Source organism: Ambystoma mexicanum, chromosome 4q, assembly GCF_040938575.1.
Source record: "Ambystoma mexicanum isolate Mex_15411 chromosome 4q, UKY_AmexF1_1, whole genome shotgun sequence".
NCBI lineage: Eukaryota > Metazoa > Chordata > Amphibia > Caudata > Ambystomatidae > Ambystoma > Ambystoma mexicanum.
In genome coordinates, this window is record NC_090928.1 from 143,499,585 (window position 1) to 143,519,648 (window position 20,064).

Sequence of the window (20,064 nt, forward strand, 5' to 3'; positions counted from 1 at the left end):
GGACTTGATGTATCCAAAATAATAAACAAAAAAGTTCAGTTCTACATATACGTTGGGTGATTACCTTCACTGCTGGATCCCCCTCTTCCGGGCTCATACCCTTATTGAATGTTTGCCTCTCTTTTTGGGCAATGCTGGCTTCACCCCTGGGTCACCCTCAGACCGGCTCAGACCTTCCTTGAATGTTTGCCTCCCTCCACTGGGTTCACTATGGTTTGTATTCTAAAACAATCTTCTCCGTCACATTCACAATTCTTAATGTCTTTCACTGTGAAACTCCCTTTCTCGGGTTCACTCTTGTCAGCACAAATGTTCATTGCGGTATCAGGCTTTACCCCTTTCTATAGACAGCCCTCCATCGGGCTCACTTGCCGATTTTGCCAATCACACAATTCCTTCAACAGTTTTCACGATGCAGGATTCACTTCCCTTAGCTTCATAATCATTTGCCGGTCAAAGACTTTCGACTGTACCGAGGATTTTATTAGACCCCTGTATGACCACTTTGATGCCTTTCTCGTGCCTCTCCCAAGGCCTACTGGCAACAGTAGTTTCAACAATAGGGTTTCTCGAGTGAAAACCCACGTGGTGCCTGACTCATCTGTAGCTGGTTTTCCCCTCTCGTATTTACAGTTCTTGGTACTTTCTTCAATTAGCCGTTTGCTACTTTTGTTCAACACAGTTTGGTTTCTTAATGGCTCTCGCCTCGACTCTCCGGCTGTGATGAACCACTTGGCTTTTCTTGTCTCTGGAGTCAAGGCCGATACCACGTGGCAAGCATTTCTCTCCAGCTTGGTCATCAGCGGACGAGGGCCCTGTGTACCGTTGACATCTGCAGCAACACACGCTGGCTATTGTTCTCAGTCTTAAGTTTCCTTCCGTGGAGGTTTCACGGGCCTTGGACGGAAAGGGCAAGGTCGCTTCTCTCCTCGTCACCCTCTCGGTTTGCGCCGTCTTTCTCCTCCTCTTGAACTGCCATGCTGAGTTAGCTCTCTCGTCATGCAGTCTGCCTTGCTCGTAGTATGCTTTCCTGTGCCACCTTTTATCCATGTGGGGAAGGGAAAGGGCTGTCAGGTGTGAGCAATGCCTAACCCTTGGGTTGGGACCCGTCAGGTAAACAGTTTCATTAGTCTGTTGTCCTTCGTTGGGTAAACAGTGTCTTGATTGTCCTACGGGGTAGGATGGGGAAGAGGTGCTATATGGAATTACAACCCTCATAGAAGCGGGTTTGATAAACTCAGAAGGGTGAGAATGATAGGGTTTGTGAGACAAACTGGCATGACCGGGATTATCGTGGGAACGGTTGTGTTTGGTCAAAGTACACTGGGCAGTTAGGAGAGAATAATCAGAGGGACATGGAGAAGAGGGATGGGGAGTATTTGGGTGGAAACCAGGAAAACAAGGATTCTGGGAGTTGTGGTTTTCAAGTGTAACAGGGTTTGGGTTCCTAGTTGGTTTGCCAGAGGTGTAGGGGCGGTTCGATTTTGTTTAGGAAGCTTCTTTGGGTGGAAGGGCGCTAGAAGTGGAATAACCAAAAAAAGGCTTAAGGGACCTTGTCCCTGGTATAATACTGCGTCTCTCCTGGGTTATTTCCCCAAGCATAACCCCAGGCTCCCCTACCCAGGTGATTATCCCTCGCTCGTCCACCCACAGGGTTGGGATCTGAGAGCGCCAGCCCTTCCCTGGCCCCCTGAATAAGGGGTTCCTGAGGTCTACCTGGGAGAATACCCTCAGGTTTCTAACAGCACCGAGTTTACTATTATCCCTGCTAAGAGCTGGCAGCCTAGGACTTTGCAGTTGGTTTGTAATGGGAGAGATGACCGGCATTGTTTAAGCTTGCTTTGAACATATTCCTTAGATCTCATAAAGGCAAAATAAACATTGCAACTTTTAATCCACTACCTTCAATTTTGCTCTGTTAGTAATAAACACAGCCATATGTGTACTTGCCAGAAGCATTGAGTTCTTTTGCATTCTAACCAGTTATAGACAAATAGTCTAACAATAGTAATTACCAGGTAGAACTCGAGCATGTCTTCTTTTTCAGTGGTTGCATAACTGACCTCAATAGTCTCCAGGAAAAATGCAAAAGAAATGAGTGTCTCAAGAGCTGAGACACGATAGCCAGAGGAGGGAAGTAGCATTCTATAGGGGACCTGCAGCAGACATGCAGAGAACTCTGGAAGGCCAACAACTGCAGGGAACAGCTGCTACACATATGGTACTGGAAGTGAAACCAGTACAACCTGACAAGGTTAAGGAACCAGTGTTTGCAGGCAATGATATCAAACGTTCATTGTTTTGTTACTGACATCAGGGAGCATAAAGTGTTGGTGTGAACACATAAGAAGTGGGAGGTATTTGATGTCTATGCACCTTCAACTCCAAGAGGGTAGTAAGGGTGGTTGCATGTGAATCTAAGCAGATACAAGCATCAGAAATATGATAACTGTGACTGGGACCATCCAAACAGATCTCTTTGCAACACAAAAGAACGCACAATACCAAGACACTGCATCCAGATATCCCCAGACAGGGCCCAAGGGGAACGCACTGTGGATGAATTGGTCAGGTATATTTGCATGTGCTCTCCCCCGCCTCCTCCAAACACCCTTTCAAAACAAAATCCACAAAATTCATCAGGAACATGTTCATATGATCCGATGTTGGGGCCAGTTCTACCGCTCCTTTTTGAAGAAGTGCCTGGATTTGTTCTTCAAAAATATGCAGATTTTCTTGCAATATTTTGCGCTGCCCCAAAGGATGAGGAGGCTTGGATAGGAACTCTATGGCGTACCCTTTTGTCACGGTTGAGAGCAACCACTTGTCCGATGTGATCCCCTCCCATGCGTGGGCATAATGCGATTTTCGACCCCCTACCAGGGTAACATGGGAGGGGACATGAACTTGGGCGTCATTGTTTTTGGGCAGTGGTGCCTAAGAGGCTGACCCCCGAGGTCTGCCCCTACCTCACTTAAACCCTCCTTGATGATAGGTTGGGTGAAAGGGTGTGGGTTGCGCTGTGGTTTGATATTTGTTTTGGTTGAATGTAGATTAAGAGGCTTTTGGGTAATTTTGGAGCCAAAAAAAACCTATGTGTATTAAAGACCATTCTTTGCAGGTATGGCTTGTTGGAACTTTTTGGCCTAGAAACTTGTAGTCTTATGCTCTTTTTTGGCAATCTTAAGGGCGTCATCTACTGCCTTTGCACAGAGCACATTGCTTTGAATGGGCATATTTAATAGTGTTGCCTGAGTTTCCAACTTAAACCCAGACTGACATAGGCAGGCATGGCGCTTTATTATGGTACCCTCTGCAACAATTTTGCCTGCTCATCTGCTGCATCGATGTTGCCTTTAATGAGGTTATTCGCCACCTGTTTACCCCCATTGACAGTTTTTAAAATCTCTGTACAAGCAGGTTCTGGGACAGAATCTGACCGAGTTTATATTGTATCCCAAAGGGACCTATTATAACTGGATAGCAGGGTTGTGTTATTCGCAATTCGCACTTGGAAAGCAACTGACGTAGCTGTAGCTACCCCCTCCAACGCGAAACGCATTTTGCTCTCATTATTTGGGGGTGCCTCAGCAGAAGCTAATGAAGTCCTTGCTGTTATGTGTTATTTTAAAAATGTATAGAGCATGGCGGTCACCTGAGGGCATCATGGTGCCGGAGGAGAAATTAACAGACAAACCGGGCAGCAGAAGTCTCAGAACAAGTAGGTTTTAACCTGCTTGCGAAATATGAGATGATTATCAATAGCATGAATGCAAGTAGTAACTTGTTCCATAACAGGGCGGCCACTACCGAAAAAGCGTTACTGCGGTCCTAGAAAGGCGAATACATGGTACTTGAATGTACAGGTAACTGACGGAGCTGAGCATCCTAGGAGGAACATAAGGGCGGAATTTGTCCTGGATGTATTCTGCTCCTCTGCCATAAAATGTGTGATGCACTATGCATAAGGACTTAAATTTAACTATGTCAGCAACAGGGAGCCAATAAAGGCAACGTAGGACAGGAGAAATATGATCCTGGTAGGATAGACCAGAGCATACTCTAGCTGCCAAGTTCTGCAGCACCTGGAGACGATGGAGCAGGTAGGAAGGTTGAGCCAGACAGAGGGCATTGCAATAATCCAGGTGACCAGACACAGAGTATGCCACCACTGGGTACGGAAATGGATAGGCAAAAGGGAAATAACTTTCCGCAGGAATTTCCGGTTTTAAGTGGCGTATACGACGGACTGAGCTGACCTGCGCTTCTCTGGACAGGGGTACTGAGATTTTACTGCCGAGATCTTTGGCAGTGGTCACAGGAAGGAGAAAAGGCTCTAAAGACAGGGACCAGAAGGCACGTGTCCACAGCGAGGCAGCTGCAGGAGGGGCAACTATCAGAACCTCTGTCTTTTCACTGTTAGGTTTGAGCCAGTTGCGACACATCCAGCTACCAACTGACTCAAGAAAAGAACGGAATCTGGCTGCGGATCTGGGTCACCTAGATCGAGACAAACCACAATTTGGGTATCATCGGCATATGTATAACTCCATAAGCCAATTAATTTCGCCAGAGGCTAGACATGGGTGATTAAAAGAATGGGGGAGAGGGAAGACTCCTGGGGAACACCGCATGTGACAGGAAGAGCAATAGATTGAAACGCAGGAAGAGAAGAGACTGGGTACGGCCATTCAGAAATGATTGACACCATGTCACCACTTGTCCAAAGAGAACATCGGCAATCCAAAAAAGTAGGTTGGCATGATCAATGGTGTTGAATGCTGCCGACAGATCTAAAAGAATTAGAGACCCAACACCACCCTCATCTGCTAATCTGGTAAAATGATCACAACCGAAAACTAGCACTGACTCAGTTCTACAGCCAGGACGAAACCCAGATTGAAAGGAGTAGAAAAAGGAACGTTTAAGAAAAGAAAGCAGCAGAGGGGTGATCAGAGTTTCCAACAGTATCATAGAAAATGGAAGAAGTGAAATGGGGTGATAGTTAGGAGAAAGAGAAGGATCCAAAGTAGGTTTTTTAAGAAGGGGAATGACCAGAGCATGTTTAAGAGAGGAAGGAATAAATCCATACGAGGAAGAAACATTTACAGCAGTTGAAAGCATGGGGGGGTAGGGGGGCCCAAGAGCAATAGAATTAAGAAAAGAAATGGGAATCGGGTCAACAGGGGACACAGATTTGAGATGATTAATGGCCTACAGAATATCTAAGGAGCTACGTGTATAGGAAAGACAGACCAAACTGGGGAAAGAACAAACACAGAGGGAGTGTGGGGGATGGGATGAGATAAAACTGGCGAAGAAGTGTTAAAAAAGAACAGAAATATCACGAATAGAGGTCATCTTTTCAATTTAAACAGAAGACAAATTGTTGCAGCGTAACTGTGTAGACGTGCAGGAGCTAGACTGCTCAGAGGAAGAAGAAAGATTGAACAATTTGAAAAAACTCTTTAGGTTGGTTCAGAGCGATCTGAATTTGATTTGTATAACATGCATGTTTGGTGGCCAACACAGCCTTATGATAAACAGAAGTAGCCATGCGGAAAGCAGTTTTGACTGATGAGCAGAAACTATGGTGCAATTTCCTCTCCACCTGTCACTGCAAAAGACAAAGTTGGCCTAGTTCAGGCGTGAACCAAGGTTGGCAGGGCCGAGCACAGGGTTTAATGTACTTGGGAGGGGCAAGGTGATCAGCAGTTATACGAAAAATGCCAGTAAAGCAGTCAAAATTACAACCAGACTCTACAATGAATCTGAGGGATTCAATAGAAGCCAGTACTTCTTCGGCCACAACATTGCGCCACTTATTACTCATTATAGGAGCACGAGTCGGAAAAGAAGTAGTGATAGGGAGAGAAATAGTAAATGGAATGATAGAGCGGTCCGTCCACAATACTGGCATAGAAGGAAAAACCTTAACCAGAGATTGGGTCAAAAAAATATGATCGAGCATATTGCCAAGGCTATGGTAGGCACAGTAATATGCTGAAATAAATCAAGGTCCAACAAAGCAGAAAGGAAGGAGGCAATTTGAGCAGAAGATATAGGAGTAGAGTGAAGGTTAAAGTCACCAGCTATAATCAAACAAGGCAAACAGTTTGAGATCAGCAGCAAACTCTAGAGACTCAACAGCAAAAGAGGACGAGGAGGCCGATACATAAGAAGAAGGTGGAAAGTCATAGAAGGCGACATAGAAATCCTAACAAGCATTGCCTCCATAGATAAAATAAACAGAAGAGGCAGCAAAGAACAGTTGTAGCAAACGTGGAAAATATGTGCCACCCCCTCGCACCTGATCTGTAGCTCTGTTTGTCCAGGCAGGCCGGATAAACACAGATAGGCATCAGGCCCACCCGCTGCGCAGTCGAATCCCCCGACTCATAAATGTTGGTCCCATGGGTGACATCTAGCGTCACGTCACAGAGTAAATGGCGAGTAAAAACAGACTGCAGGGAAGCCGCAATTATAAAATGTAAAGCCCTAAGCACACATCAGTCCCACACACAAACAAAGTGACATTTTGGGAAAGGGAAGGCAGCTATGTCAAAATAAGGAATACAATAATGCAGCAAGAAATAACAGTAAAATAGAAAAGCAAACGGCTGTTCACCGTGCTTACTTTTACTTTGAGATTACATTTTATGTACAGTGCGTCAGAAGGTGCAGGCCGAAAGATTCTCTCTATTCCGGGGTTAACCGCCGTGGTAAGTGAAGGTGAAACTAGGGATTGTTGTATCCTAGTATATATTGTCTGTGATATAGGCATACATTGACCTACTGCAGATTTTTCTTCTGTGAAATCTAGATCCTGTGGTACGTCTTGAGTTTATATTTTGAAATGATCTGCTGTCCTCTTGAGTAGATCGTTGTATTGGACTTGTGCACTGGAGAATCATTAACAGGCGGATCAACATTTGGTGGTGATGGAATCAAGAATTGAACATAATCATAAGTGTGGACATCTTCAAACTGATCATCATTACAGTAGTTAGTATTATCTTGATCTAAAGTGTCTTGATCTTTATCAATTACCTCGTCTTGTGAAGAAGTGGTGGCATGGGTTAGTATTTCTCGTTACCCGGAGGACTTGCATGAAGCCTCCCCTTGCAATATTTTGATCTGTTTTTCTGAAAGAGGACACTTCTCCATAAAGTTTACAAATGAAGTGACCTTGTCCATGGTTTGTATGAATTTTTCTTTAGTCCAATAATTAGTGGAATCTTGTAAAGGGAATGTAGCCTCTTCAGGGTTCTGATGTGGGATAAAGCATAAAGCTTGGGACAAAGGAGAAGAGGCTACAGTATAATGTGATTCTTTCTGCAACGTATGTGATTTTGTTAAAGTTTGTGAATGCAGGCGTTTCACGGTTGTTCGTCTGTCGGAGCCCGTTCGGTGGTGTGGGTATTACTGGGAACGGGTGTCTGTTTCTTCACACGTTTCCGTGAGTGTGCATGGATGATCGTTCACTCACCGTTGTCTCTTCGGACTCTCATGGCACGCAGGAGGTGGTGTGGGAGCAGAGGAATGCATCGAATCAGAACCACTAGAGTAGAGTTTCTGGTCCACGTGGATATGGTTTAACTAATGTTTTGCTGAAGGGCTTTGGGTTGTGTGCTTATGTTTTTTATGACCATGTGTGCCACTGTCGCTGGGTGTGGTCTCCATAGCGAGGCGCCGGCAAGCCCTTTGGAGGAGGCGACAGGCACTCGATTAGACTTTGTGTCACTAGACGCCTCCTCTTCTGCGCCTTCTCACACTTCTATTGCAGCCTTGGTCTGCATGGCGTAGGCTGCCCAACATTTTGTATGCCAGTCTTTGAGAGTCTTGGGTCGAAAAAGCTGTCAGGTAGCACATTTTTCAGGGTGACCCCAGGCACCGATTGCACACCTTATGGGTGTCCTTCCAGTACTACTACTTCTAGCAGGAGGGTCAGAATTTAAAGGGAGTGCTTACCATGATAAGGGAAACTAGTAAGTGTGTAAGTAGAAAAGAGGGGTAGTGAAAGGATAGGCATTCTTTAAAGGACACTTCGAATATGACCACACACCTCTCCCCCTACTGTATAGGCCAAGGCCTGAGGTAGGCCGAAGCGCGATGGTGAGTTTCTCGATGAAGATCTTCGCCCATCCAAAGCACAGTCGAGAAGAAGAAACCATTTTAATCTTTGCAATTACAATAAGAAAATAATGGCTAGAAGCCACGAGCTTTGCAACTTGCGACCGCTCACTATGGTTGAAAAAAACGATCTGAGGGACTTCGATGCGTGAAGGACCATGGGTACTACATACGTCACACTAGGGATAATATAACAGACCTGCCCTGTCGACTTTTTAAAACAAGTCACACAATTCTCTGCACGTACCACTCGATGGCGGCATGTGATTCTTGCAGAGCCACAAGCCTCAGAAATATATGCGATACATTACTTACCGTAATCATATTTCTGATGCTTGCATCTGCTTAGTTTCACATGCCGACATCTAGTAGTAGTCGCAGAGTATTTTATTATTTGTATAAGAAACTCAAAACGGGACGTCGACTGGGGTTGTCAGTAATACTATCCAAAGTATTGTCGAGGTCCCTCAGATTGTTTTTGTTTCTGCCATGAGGTAGCATGAAGTGTAGCGTGAGTACAGATGTAATAAAGCAGACAAGAAGCAATACAACTAGAAAGACATCTATGCACCTACTCCAAGAGGGGAGGATTGGTGGGCGCATGTGAATCTAAGCAGATACAAGCATCAGATACAAGCATCAGAAATATGACTACGGTGAGTAATGCATACCTTTTGAGGCTTGTGGATCTGCTTGAATCACACGCTATGCATAGATTAGCGAGCAGTATCTGGAGATGGAGGAAGGTTGCGAGAAGGCACGGCAGCAAAAAGATGTTTTAGCACTGCTTGTCCCACCCGCGAATCTACTTTAGAATGTGTGTCAATGCAGTAATGCTGAGTAAAAGCATGTATGGAACTCCAAGTAGCGGCTTTGCAAATGGCATCTAGAGGAACGTTTGCAATAAATGCCAAAGCAGCTCCGATACCTCTGGTAGAGTGAGCTCTTGGTGTGAGAGGCAGGGTTTACTTTGATAGAGAATAGCAGAGCTATATGCATTTAACTATCCATTTGGAGATCGCGTTCTTTGAAATGTGATCACCCTCCCTGCCAGGTGCTATGGAGACAAACAGTTCAACTGTTCTTCTTAGTGGTTTTGTTTTGTTTACATAGTGCAAATCTGCCCTCCTTACATCCAGTGTATGGAGGCTTCTCTCTGCTGAGTTGGATGGATCTTGAAAAATAGTGGCTAGTTCAATGAACTGGTTAACATGGAACTTGGATATGAATTTAGGTGAAAACCTAGGATGTTTTCCAAGTGTCCCTGTGGATAATAAAGAAAGGGTCTTGCACTATTGAGGTGATTGCTACTAGGAAAGCTGTCTTGTAGGTTAGGTGTTCGAGGCTGGATTTGTGCATAGGCTCAAGGGGTGGACCAATGACCTTTGAGAGTACAACATTTAGATCCCAACCTGATGGCGGGTTGGAAATGGGAGGGTAAAGTCTCTTTACTCCCTCCATGAAAGCCTTGACAGGAACTTTCCACCAGGACACCTTGTTTTGAGAAGTGGTGTTCACGGATAGAGCCGCTAGGTGAACCTTGATGGAGATAAATAATAGGCCAGCGTATAGTAAGTAGATCATGTAGTGAAGAATGTTTGATGGGGTACATTCAATTGGACTTAAAGCTTTTGATCGGCACCATATGTGGATGGAGTTGTCCACCTGTGCTGGGATAGCATGTTATATGGGCACAGGAGTTTGATAGGTTCGCACATCAACAGTTTGAGCAGATGTGGAAACCATGGTTGTCTTGCCCACATAGGAACTGGATTAGCATGACTTGTTCCTTGTGCATTTTGTGCACTATCCTGCTGAGAAGTGGTGTCGGGGGGCGGGGGGGCGGGTGGGGGTGGCGGGAGGGAAAGCGTAAGCAAATTTCCGTGATCAGCTCCTCCACAGGGTGTTCCGTTCCCCCTTGGACTCTGGTTGTGGAAACCTGGATGCAAGGTCTTGGCATTATGTGTTTGCCAGATGCCACTCGTGCTCCTCGAGTAGGAGTGTCTGCTAGAGCATCGAGTTCCCCTGGAACATGTTTAGAGACTAGGTTCATGCTCCGCTTGAGTGCCCACTTCTGAATTTGTGGGGATAGCCTGGACAGACTTGGAGAGTGTGTGCCACCCTGCTTGTTTATGTAAAACATGGCAGTAGTGCTGTCTATGTATTTGCACTGTCTGACCTGATAGATGCAGCTGAAAAGCGTGTAGGGCTTTGAGTACAGCTAGTAGGTCCAAAATGTTGATGTGGTTTTGGGCTGTGATCTGTATCCACAGGCCACGTGCTGTGTGATGAAGGTAATGGGCTCCTCATCCAGAGAGTGAGGCCTCTGTTGCAAGTATCGCTTGAACTGGTGGATTGCGAAAGGGTTTTCCCTTTAACAGATTTTCCTTGCACCACCAGCGAAGTGCTTATTCTAGGGTTAGCGAAACAATCAGTAGATCATCCCACTGACAGCTTGCCCAAGACCATTGTTTCACTAACCACTTCTGCATTGGGCACATGCGCAGCCGTGCGTGTGAAACCAGATAAATGCATGAAGCCATCATCCTAAGCAGGCGCACTGCCTTGCGTATGGTTATTTGGCGACCAACATGATAATGTGATGTTTGTAGCAGCTTGTTCTGAACTCTTGTTTGAGCGGAAGACTAGCCACTCTCTTGTCTTTATGATAGCTCACAGGAACTGCTTGGTTTGGCCTCGAACGAGGCTGGATTTTTTTCTCGTTGGTTGAAAACCCCAATTAGAACAGAAGGTTGATTTAACTCTCGGTATTCTACTTGCAAATTTGAGGGGAGTGTTCGGTTATCAGCCAGTCATCCAGATAAGGGTACACTGAGATAGATTCTCTGTGTAACTCCGCCGCCAATACCGCCATTACTGTGGTGAACACCAGTGGAGCTGAGGCTATGCCAAAGGAAAGCACCTTGAACTGGTAGTGTTGATTTGCTATTTTGATGCGCAGGAATTTTCTGTGTGCTTGGAACATTGAAATATGTAAGTATGCATCTTTCATATCCAATGTTGCCACGTAGTCCCTTTATTTCAAAATAGGGAGATTACTTCCTGTAGTGTTGTCATGCAGAACTTTTGTGGCTTGACATGTGTTTGCAGGGCGCAATGCTAGGTCTTTCTTTGGCACAAGGAAGTACATTGAATCAATACTCGTTTACCTTGTTTGCCGGGACGTTTTCTATAGCGTCTTTTTCCAGCAGTGCTTTGACCTCTTCTACCAGAATGCTTCGTTCTTCCTGCATTGTTTTCCTCTGTCATGGCAAGTGGTTTGATGGTCTTTGTATAAGTTCTAGCCTTGCCACAGTGGATAGTAGATTCGCTCCCATGCGTGGGTGAATTGTGAAATGCAATCTCCTACTGGAGATGCAAGGGAGGGGACCTGGAGCGGGAAATCATTGTTTTAGAGGGTGAGGGGGTTGCGCCTCTGACTGCATAGACCTTCTGCTGCCCCTTTGAACATTTTGAGAGGAGGACTGCCCTTGCAAGGAACCCCAAGATGACGTTTGTCCACTTTGTCTATAGCAAGAGTGCTGCTGATAATTTTGCCCTCGAAACCGCTGTGTGTTGAACATGCCTCTCTGAACAAAGGGCTTGTTCATTAGTTGTCCAAGTTATCTTACTCTTCTTTAGCACTTAAGTGCATCCTTGACCGATTTCCCAAATAAGGCATTCGGTTCAATTGGCATACTGAGTAGGGTGGTTTGAGTTTCCAGCTTAAGGCCGGATTGTCTTAGCCAGGAATGGCGTTTAATAAGAGTGCCCTCTGCTATTATACAGCATGCATTATCTGCAGCATCCAGGTTATTTTTTAGGCTGCAGATGGAGACCTGCTTACCCTCGGCCCCTGTGTTCGAGAGGTGTGACTTCAATGGCTCTGGAACGGTTTAATTTTGTTGAAAGGGTGTCCCTGGAGAGAGAAGGGTCTTTACATTTGGAAGTATAGGCTTCGGAAGATAAGGGCGAAGATTTAGAATGTTTCGATGCCTTGGACTTAGAAGTGTGTCCAGGACATGTTTCTTAATAAGCTTTCATTTTGGAGGTAGTGGAAGGGGCTGTTGAAGCGTCTTTAAACGGCTGTTCTACCGGCACCCGAAAGTTGGTCAGATTTTTTTGCGATGTCGGAAACAGACTTCGACGTCTGTTTTGGGAGCCTGTCATGTGGCGAGCGGGATGGCCCAGAGAACAGGGACTCATTTGAGGACCTTCCATTCGACACCACGTGTGCCTCAACTGTCGATGTAGCAGTTTACTGTCGGCCGTGAGGGATGTGCTTTGTGTGGCGTGCACTGCAAGTGCTTTAGCCACCAGGTGTAGTCACTGTAGCAGGCCCGCCGGCCTCATTGATGGGGGTCGGGAGCTTGCACGTGGGAAACCGTCTGGTACTGATCACCCTCATCGCTTGATGCTCCGTCCATAGCGGCATCGGTCTGCATGGCGTGATGGGCCCAGTGCTTTGTCTTACGGTCCTTTAATGGCTTGGGATGAAATAATTAGCAAGACTTGCAATGTTTTTCGGATTGGTCCCTGGGAAGACAGAGGTTACACACCTTGTGTGGCCTTCCAGGCAAACTTCCCATTACAGGAAGGACAACATTTAAAAGGTTCATTTTGTATAATATGGAAAGATGGGAGTCCGGCGATGGAAAAGGAAGAATAGGGAAAGAGTCATTCTCTAAAGAGAAGAAAGTTATGACCTCCGCCCACTCTCCCTACTGCCAAGGGCTGAGGCCCGTCGAGGCCTAGTTAGGCCGCAGTCAAAGTTTGTCGAGGAGGTACAAGTAGTCGTCGTCGACGGTGAATCCATCCTCGAAAGACGTCAATGAAGATCTTGCGGTGTTACGGCTGCCGAAAGGCAAAAAGTCTAAATTTAATCTTTTATAATCAATGCATTAGCCAGAAAGAAGGAACTCTGCAACTTGCGCCTGACTATGAAGGCGGAAAAAAACAATCCGACGGACCTCAACGTGTGAAGGACCATGGTTACTGTGGAAGTCACACTAGGGATAGTTTTACTGACACGCCCAGTCGACGTCCCTTTTCGAGTTTCAAAAACAAATAACGTAATATACTCTGCGACTACCACTAGATGTTGGCCTATGCATAGCATGTGATCTAAGAAGATCCACAAGCCTCAGAAATAAACACACACACACACACACACACACACACACTAAGTAGTTACAGAAAACATACCTGCACACATTAGTAATATCTGCACCAGAATATCCATCCATATTTTCAGCTATATTTTCAAGGTCGACATCATTTGCTAGTTCAAGTTCTCTCAGGCTTATTCTTAAAAGCTCTTCTCTTCCTTTTGCTGAAATACACAAAAAATAATTATTCAGCAGAAGCTAAGATAGAAAACTGTAAAAGGTAAACATCTTCAGTGGAATTGACTTAAGAGTGTGTCAGTCTCCCTCCCACTGCACTGTCAACAACCACCAGAATTCACAATATTCAAGAAACAGGTTAGCCTGTCCCTGCCCCTTAATTCATGTTTGACCCAATGCCATACATGCAAGGTAACACAAAGTTCAATAAGGAATGTGTATGCATAGAATTATCAATTGGAAACGCAAAAGGGTTGAAACTAGTTCCACAAAGTAGTTTTTTTTAAACTGTAGGTTTGTATTTAAATGGGTAAACCAGAAAACAGTGACTGACTTGGATACATCAGATCATACGTGTTAACAGAGTAATGTTGAAAATTGAGGTAAGTATCTTGAGTTAGTGAAAGAAATGTGTGCCACATCAATGAAACGTTGGGTAAACCAGATTCCCAAAAGGTAGAAGACACCAAAATTTTGGAGGAGGTAGAGGGCATGACCTCTTTTCCTCCAACAAGCCTTAAAAATCTGAAACTATCCTGTTTCATAGGCACTAAATCTTCTCAGGCAATCATATTGATTGAGCACAGGTATCCGCCCAGACTGGCGGAAGGGAAAGATGAAAGTCTCCCCGAATGGAGAGGGGCTGTGAGGCACACACATTTAAAGCAGAGAGACCTGGCTGGAATCCCGGGACGGCGCTATAGTGCTGTACAAATTATATAAACTGGAATTGTGGACATAGGTAAGGGCCTATGATAAAGAGACAAATTGGTGGAGGGTCAGGAGCCAGCAGCCATCCCTTTCCTTGGGCAATTACCCAAAAGTCAGACCTGGTTGTTTTGGGTTTCCCTTCTGAGAGAGATCGAGAAAGAAACAAGGTCAGAATAGGATTCCAGACTAAGGACTTTATTCACGTCTGGACATCCCGATAAGCACCCTTTTTACTTGCTTCTGATATAGAGGACGGAGTAGTAATAGGCACGATAAGGCCTTATTCTATGATGTAGAAAAAATAAAACCTTTGATAATCATGCTTACTTATCTGTCTCCCGATTCTGACTTACACAGCACCAACCTTTGCATTAATCTTAAGCAGTCACACCTCCGTTGCGGCAAAAACCATTACATCATCAGTGGCTTTGCCATCCTGCAAATGCCATCAAGGTGCTTACAGTTAAGGCAAACATAATCAGATGGCAAACCTTTTATGCACAATCGTTCTTTAAGCATCATATTAAAACTGCATGTCATCTATAATAGTGGAGATTCCATCTCTATTAATTTAGGTTTCACTCTCGTCTAGCTATCCATTTCCACTACATGGGATAAGGCAGGAGAGTTTGTACCCCTACTCCAAACAAACCTAGGGAATTAGGAAGCTAGCATCTGGCAGCTGAAGTCATTACCATGCACTAAAGATCCCCCACGGCTCAACTACCTTACAGGTAACACTACTCAGAGCAATCTGTAATCGTATAGCCTCAATGGTAGTGAATTTGACAAACGTGGGGTCAATTTCCAGAGTTAAATTTACATTTTACCGATAAACTTGAGGGATAACATTCAACTCCATACAAATGGGGTAGAGGATTTTTGCCTTCAACACAGATTTAATTAACCTAAACACAGATCCCAGTTCTTTTATGAATTGCATCATTCAATTTCCTGATAATCATTTGATAAATTGTGTTTGAGAGATACAAGTTGCTTTTTCCAGCTGACGTTACATTGAAAAATCATGGCAAGATTTGTATTCCTTAACCTGGGCAAGTTTTACGGAGAGAAGAGGAAAATGCAGTGCATTCTGATTTCTTTTCTTAAAACAATTACCTTTGGTTTTCCCTAAGTTTATTATGCAAAAACGTAACCCTACAATATTCCACAAACACCTGTAGAGCTTGCCAAGTCCAATGGGCGCTGGTTCAAGAAAAAACGCATTATCTGCATAAAGCTCAACTTTTAAAGTTATACTGGCCAATTTCAGTGGAAACTATCTAGCTTCCTTGAGTGCCCAGGTAAAGAGAAAATAATAGACGGCTAAATGCAGTCTGGTTTCAGGCCATTATTTGTATATACTTTCCTTGATAATTGAGCTGAATGTCCAACTTGATTCCCAATAGACGCATTGAAGCACACTGCGGTTACTAGGTCAAGCAGGTCTTTTAAAATGCCCATTTTTGAAATTGGCCCGGAGCAGATTTATGTCTTTCTGCTCAAAGACAGTGGAGAAATCAATAGTGATGCTATACAGCTTATCTTTGTTTTTACAGAATTTTCACACCTTACATTTCAATGCTAGATAACTTGCGTGCTTGCATCGACAACCAAATGCTAGTATGACTTCAAGGTGTTGAGTTACATAGCAAATAAAGATTTTCAGGTGTCAAAGAAGCTTTTGGAAATTGCTCGATTTCTGAAACATGTGGAGAACAGAGGGTGTAACTTTCTGGGCCAAACCCCAGTGTTTTTAAATAAGTACAGATTCTGATGGGATCCTGTGCTTCAAAGGGATTTCTATTGTAACTAGATGTTCCCACTGTTTTGCAGCAGGTACTTTGAAAGGTTTCAGGATTCTGATATGAACGTCGGTACAGATACAGATCTTTAGAAACAGAAGTTATTCTAAGTGAAAATGTTGGGCCATTATAAATGTTGGTATTTCATTTTATTATTTCATTTTATCAAATGATTGTATCTTTTCTTAAAGTATATTAATGTAATAGATCCAAGGATCATTATTTAAAAAAGGTGGGTAGATTACTTGGTTCAAACTTTCTGCTCACGATAAGCGTCCTTATCGCACCAAGTTGGTTCAATTCTCTTTGGGTTACCGATTTTGAAATAATCAATGGCATTTCAACATTATTTTGAATAGTTTCAAATGCGACAAAATTAGGAGTGCCACTTCTGTTTCCACGAAAATACCATTGATGCATTTAGCTAAGATAAAAAATGCACAAGGTGACTACATAATCTGCACCATTTACAATTGATATTTCTGTACAGAAAATATTTCACAAGATTTCTTCTCAGTTTTACATTCAGAGGGATCACTATCACTACTTGTTTCATGTAGTGCACCACATGAGTTACAACTCCAGAAATACTTCATAGAAACTGTACAGTATTCAATAAAGAATTTGAATATTAAATTGGATTAGCTGGAGTGTCTCAATCTACTATTCAAAAATATAAATTTAGTGGAGTAGACCTAAACCGTTTTTGAGAACCACTCGTAGGATTTAGAATGCTTAATTCAGGAATAGGCCACATCTCAATTAATGCCATTTTTTCTTCAGAGCAAGCTCTTTAGAAATGATTCCATTAAAACTGCTTGCCATACAAAATAAATGCTAAGAATAATCAGTTTTGAAAGTATGTAAATCCTGCTCCAACGTATGCAAAAAACAATTAAACTATTTATCTGGTGTGAAGGCATCATGAAGTAGACACAGACAACTGAATGAAGTTTGGACCACAAACTTTTATTAAAATAAAAAGAAGGTTGGAAGAAGGCCTTACTTGCACTATGTTAAGGTGGCATTTCCCTAACTAACTAAAACTGATACTCAGTGTCAGGAAGTCTAACGTAAATGTCGGTGTCTCCAAAGCCTATACTTGCCCTCACATCTAAATGTTTACAATGTGCAGCTATGTCAGCATCAAATGAGAAGTGTTCAAAATAAAAGTTCAGAGCTTCTTCCGGTTCTTAGATGGAAAAGAGGTCTCCCTTCTCCAAGTTTCAAACTGTGCAAGTTCCAAAAGAAGGGTTCCCTTCGCCACGCTTTAAAGTCTTTCAATGTTTCAATGTTGAGATCTTGAATGTTCCAAAATATAAAGTTCAGTTCCTCAATTTCAGTTCTCACAACTTTTCTTCATTTATTCAATCACAACAATCACAAAGTGGCTTTTCCTTAGGTGGATGTGTTCGGTCTAGGAACAGTTGTCAGACCACACAGTCCACAGTCCACCCATTACAGGTCATGCAACCAACAACTTATTTGCATCTGTTTCATAGATACCTTGCCACAGTTTCAGCTTCATAGCAAGGCTTGACTTAATCACTTTTCAAGCACCCTTTATCCTCACTTGTTTTGTCATCATTCACTAGTTTATCAACTTTCACTTCTAAAACCAATTTAGGCTTCCCAATACACTTTGCTGTTAGGAAACTTCTTCTCGGTTTAAGGTTTCTTGATTATCACACCTAGCGCACTATTCCCAGGTTTCTCTTGCATACAGGCTTTGTTACAATTATCTTTTTTTCGCACAATTATTCTTGGCAAGGCTTGCTTATTTAACTCTTGGCAATGTTTGCTTGTTTAACACACTTATTCTTGGCTCTTGGCAATACTTGCTTTCACGGCTTCTCATTAGGTCCATTACGTTTTCACCTTGGTTTTTGCTTATATTCAATTCAGATATTCAAAATTAAATGTTTTTTCCTCTAAGTCGCCCTGTGTCCGGGGCGCCCTTTTTCACCAAGGTGGACTCTCTCCGGCCTTCTCAAGGTCTGCTTTCCAGAGGCTTCTCTCTGCTCGCGCTGGTTCCCTCAGGCATATAGCGTCTTCCGGGTCTTCCTCACTTCCCTGCTGAGTACATCGGAGGTCTGGTAGACTGCAGTCAGCGGTCCTGCACATGCAAGCACTCGGGGGTCTCTCAGGCACTCCAGGTACCACGCTTGTTGCTTCACTGCATCAGTTCTGCCTCCGACTGCCAATGAGCCCCTCTCATTCGCTGCACCGGATCATGCTCTCTATATAACTCCCAGCGTCTTGGGAAGGTGCCTTCTTGCCAGCACAACTTCTGCCCTTCGTGTTGTCCGTGCTCCTCTCTGTGCCTCCCCAATAGTCTCATTTTTTAAAGTTCCCAGCTCCATGATGAGTACAACAACTAGACTGCTAACGTTTCTTCTTCCAGTAAGTGGTGGTCTCCTGGTCTCAGTACCTAAATGGTGTTTGTGTATGCAGTGTATGATGTGTATGCAGGTATAATGAGGTTGTAGGGTTCTGGTTTGTCTCTTCCTCGTCCCAGTACCTAACTGATGTTCACTGGGAGATGATTAAATAGAAAGTATAGGGAAGGGACTGCTAGTAACCTACAAAGGCCTGGGGAATATTGGTTTCATTAGAAAAGGGAAATGGGGGATACTGTGTCTCACCCAAGGATGCCTCATCCCAGCTCCCTAGGTCTCCTCCACCGAGGTTATACCCCCTCACATATCCACCCCCAGGCGCAGTATCCGATAGCGACAGACGTTCCCTGGCCTCCTGAGAGGGGGAGGAGGAGGATATATTGGGGAAAGAAGTGAGGATGCCCCCAGATTCCTCACACTGGAGAATGTATACATTAATTACAAGAACCTTTGTTTGCAACAGGATGGACTTCAGTGGTCTTCAAATACAAACTCTACGAGCATATTTGAATATTGTGACAAGGTCAGGAATCTGACCTAGTCAAGAGAGACTAGGCAGCCCTCTCAGCATGGGGTGAAAGTCTGATCCATTCCTACACCAGAAGGAGAAGGCGGCACAGAGAGGGGCCCAGATCCTGCCACACCCTCCACTCCTCTCCAGGTTCCTATATGTCCCTTAACAGTATCATTTTTGATCACCACCCGACAACGATGGTGGTCAGTTTTTCCTTTCTTTTAGACTGCCTCAAAAGGTCACCCAAGTATTAGAATAGGCCCATCAGGATGACAACCCAGAAGCAGAGCAATCCAGTATCACCCGCTATCAGACTACTGCAGTAGTCGGACCGGAAAGGCCATAACACTTGCACAGCTGCTCCCAACTCCGGCGTGCATCGCACAAACAGCTGTGCTAGACCTGCTTTACAAAAATCATTACTGATTTTCAAATACAAAAAGGTACATCCTCACCATGGAGTCCGCTGCAAAGCAGCCCACTAACACGAACTGGGACACACTGCAATGGGGGCCGCAATTGTTGACGCACAAAAGGAAGGGGTTTAGTGTCACCCCCTCACCCCTAGAGTTAAATTATATAAAGCAGAGGACGGGAAAGTGTGGGTTGTTCAGGTGAGGTCAGATTAGAAGGAGGCGGCAGACCAAGGAACAGTAGGAGAAAGGACGGTAGACTAGAGTGTGGAAGCGTTTTGGGGAAAAGCTGAGGTACTGGTTGGTGAGAGCAAGTGGTACTGTGTGGCGAGTGTGCATGCCAGATAAGGCCGCGAGTGGAAAGTGACTGAGTGAAAGAAGGTGCTGAGTAAAAGTTGGGGTGCAGAAGAACAAGTTACTTACCCGTGGTAACGTTCTTTCAGCTGGTTGTTCCTCCTACGTATTCCTCGTCTTTGATATTCAAGGCTACTTGCAGCTTGCTTCAGACATTTCTTTTTTCATAGTGTCAGGCGCTGTGCAGTGTCGAGTCGTGGCCCTCGATAGACTCTGTCCCGTCTTCGAAACGTGACGTTGATTATAAGTAGCGTGCGCAGCAACCGTTGCCTTAATTCTAGTTTTATTCTTCTCTGCATGGTCTGCCAAAGATAGAGACAAATCAGATGCTGCGAGAGAAAAATGTGTAACATGGACATTTTTGGCAAGTAAGAGGGGAAGGATGGGAGG

At 44.3% G+C, this 20,064-nt stretch overlaps 1 protein-coding gene across 2 annotated transcripts in view; it reads right to left on the reverse strand.

The window, feature by feature from the left end:
* KATNA1 (katanin catalytic subunit A1) overlaps window positions 1-20,064 on the reverse strand; it is a 438,379-nt gene that overhangs the window by 41,170 nt on the left and 377,145 nt on the right. For both annotated transcript variants that reach the window (XM_069607673.1, XM_069607672.1), the window contains one exon: window positions 13,339-13,465. In XM_069607673.1, the coding sequence (XP_069463774.1) occupies window positions 13,339-13,465 (127 nt within the window). The remainder of the gene's footprint in view (window positions 1-13,338; window positions 13,466-20,064) is intronic.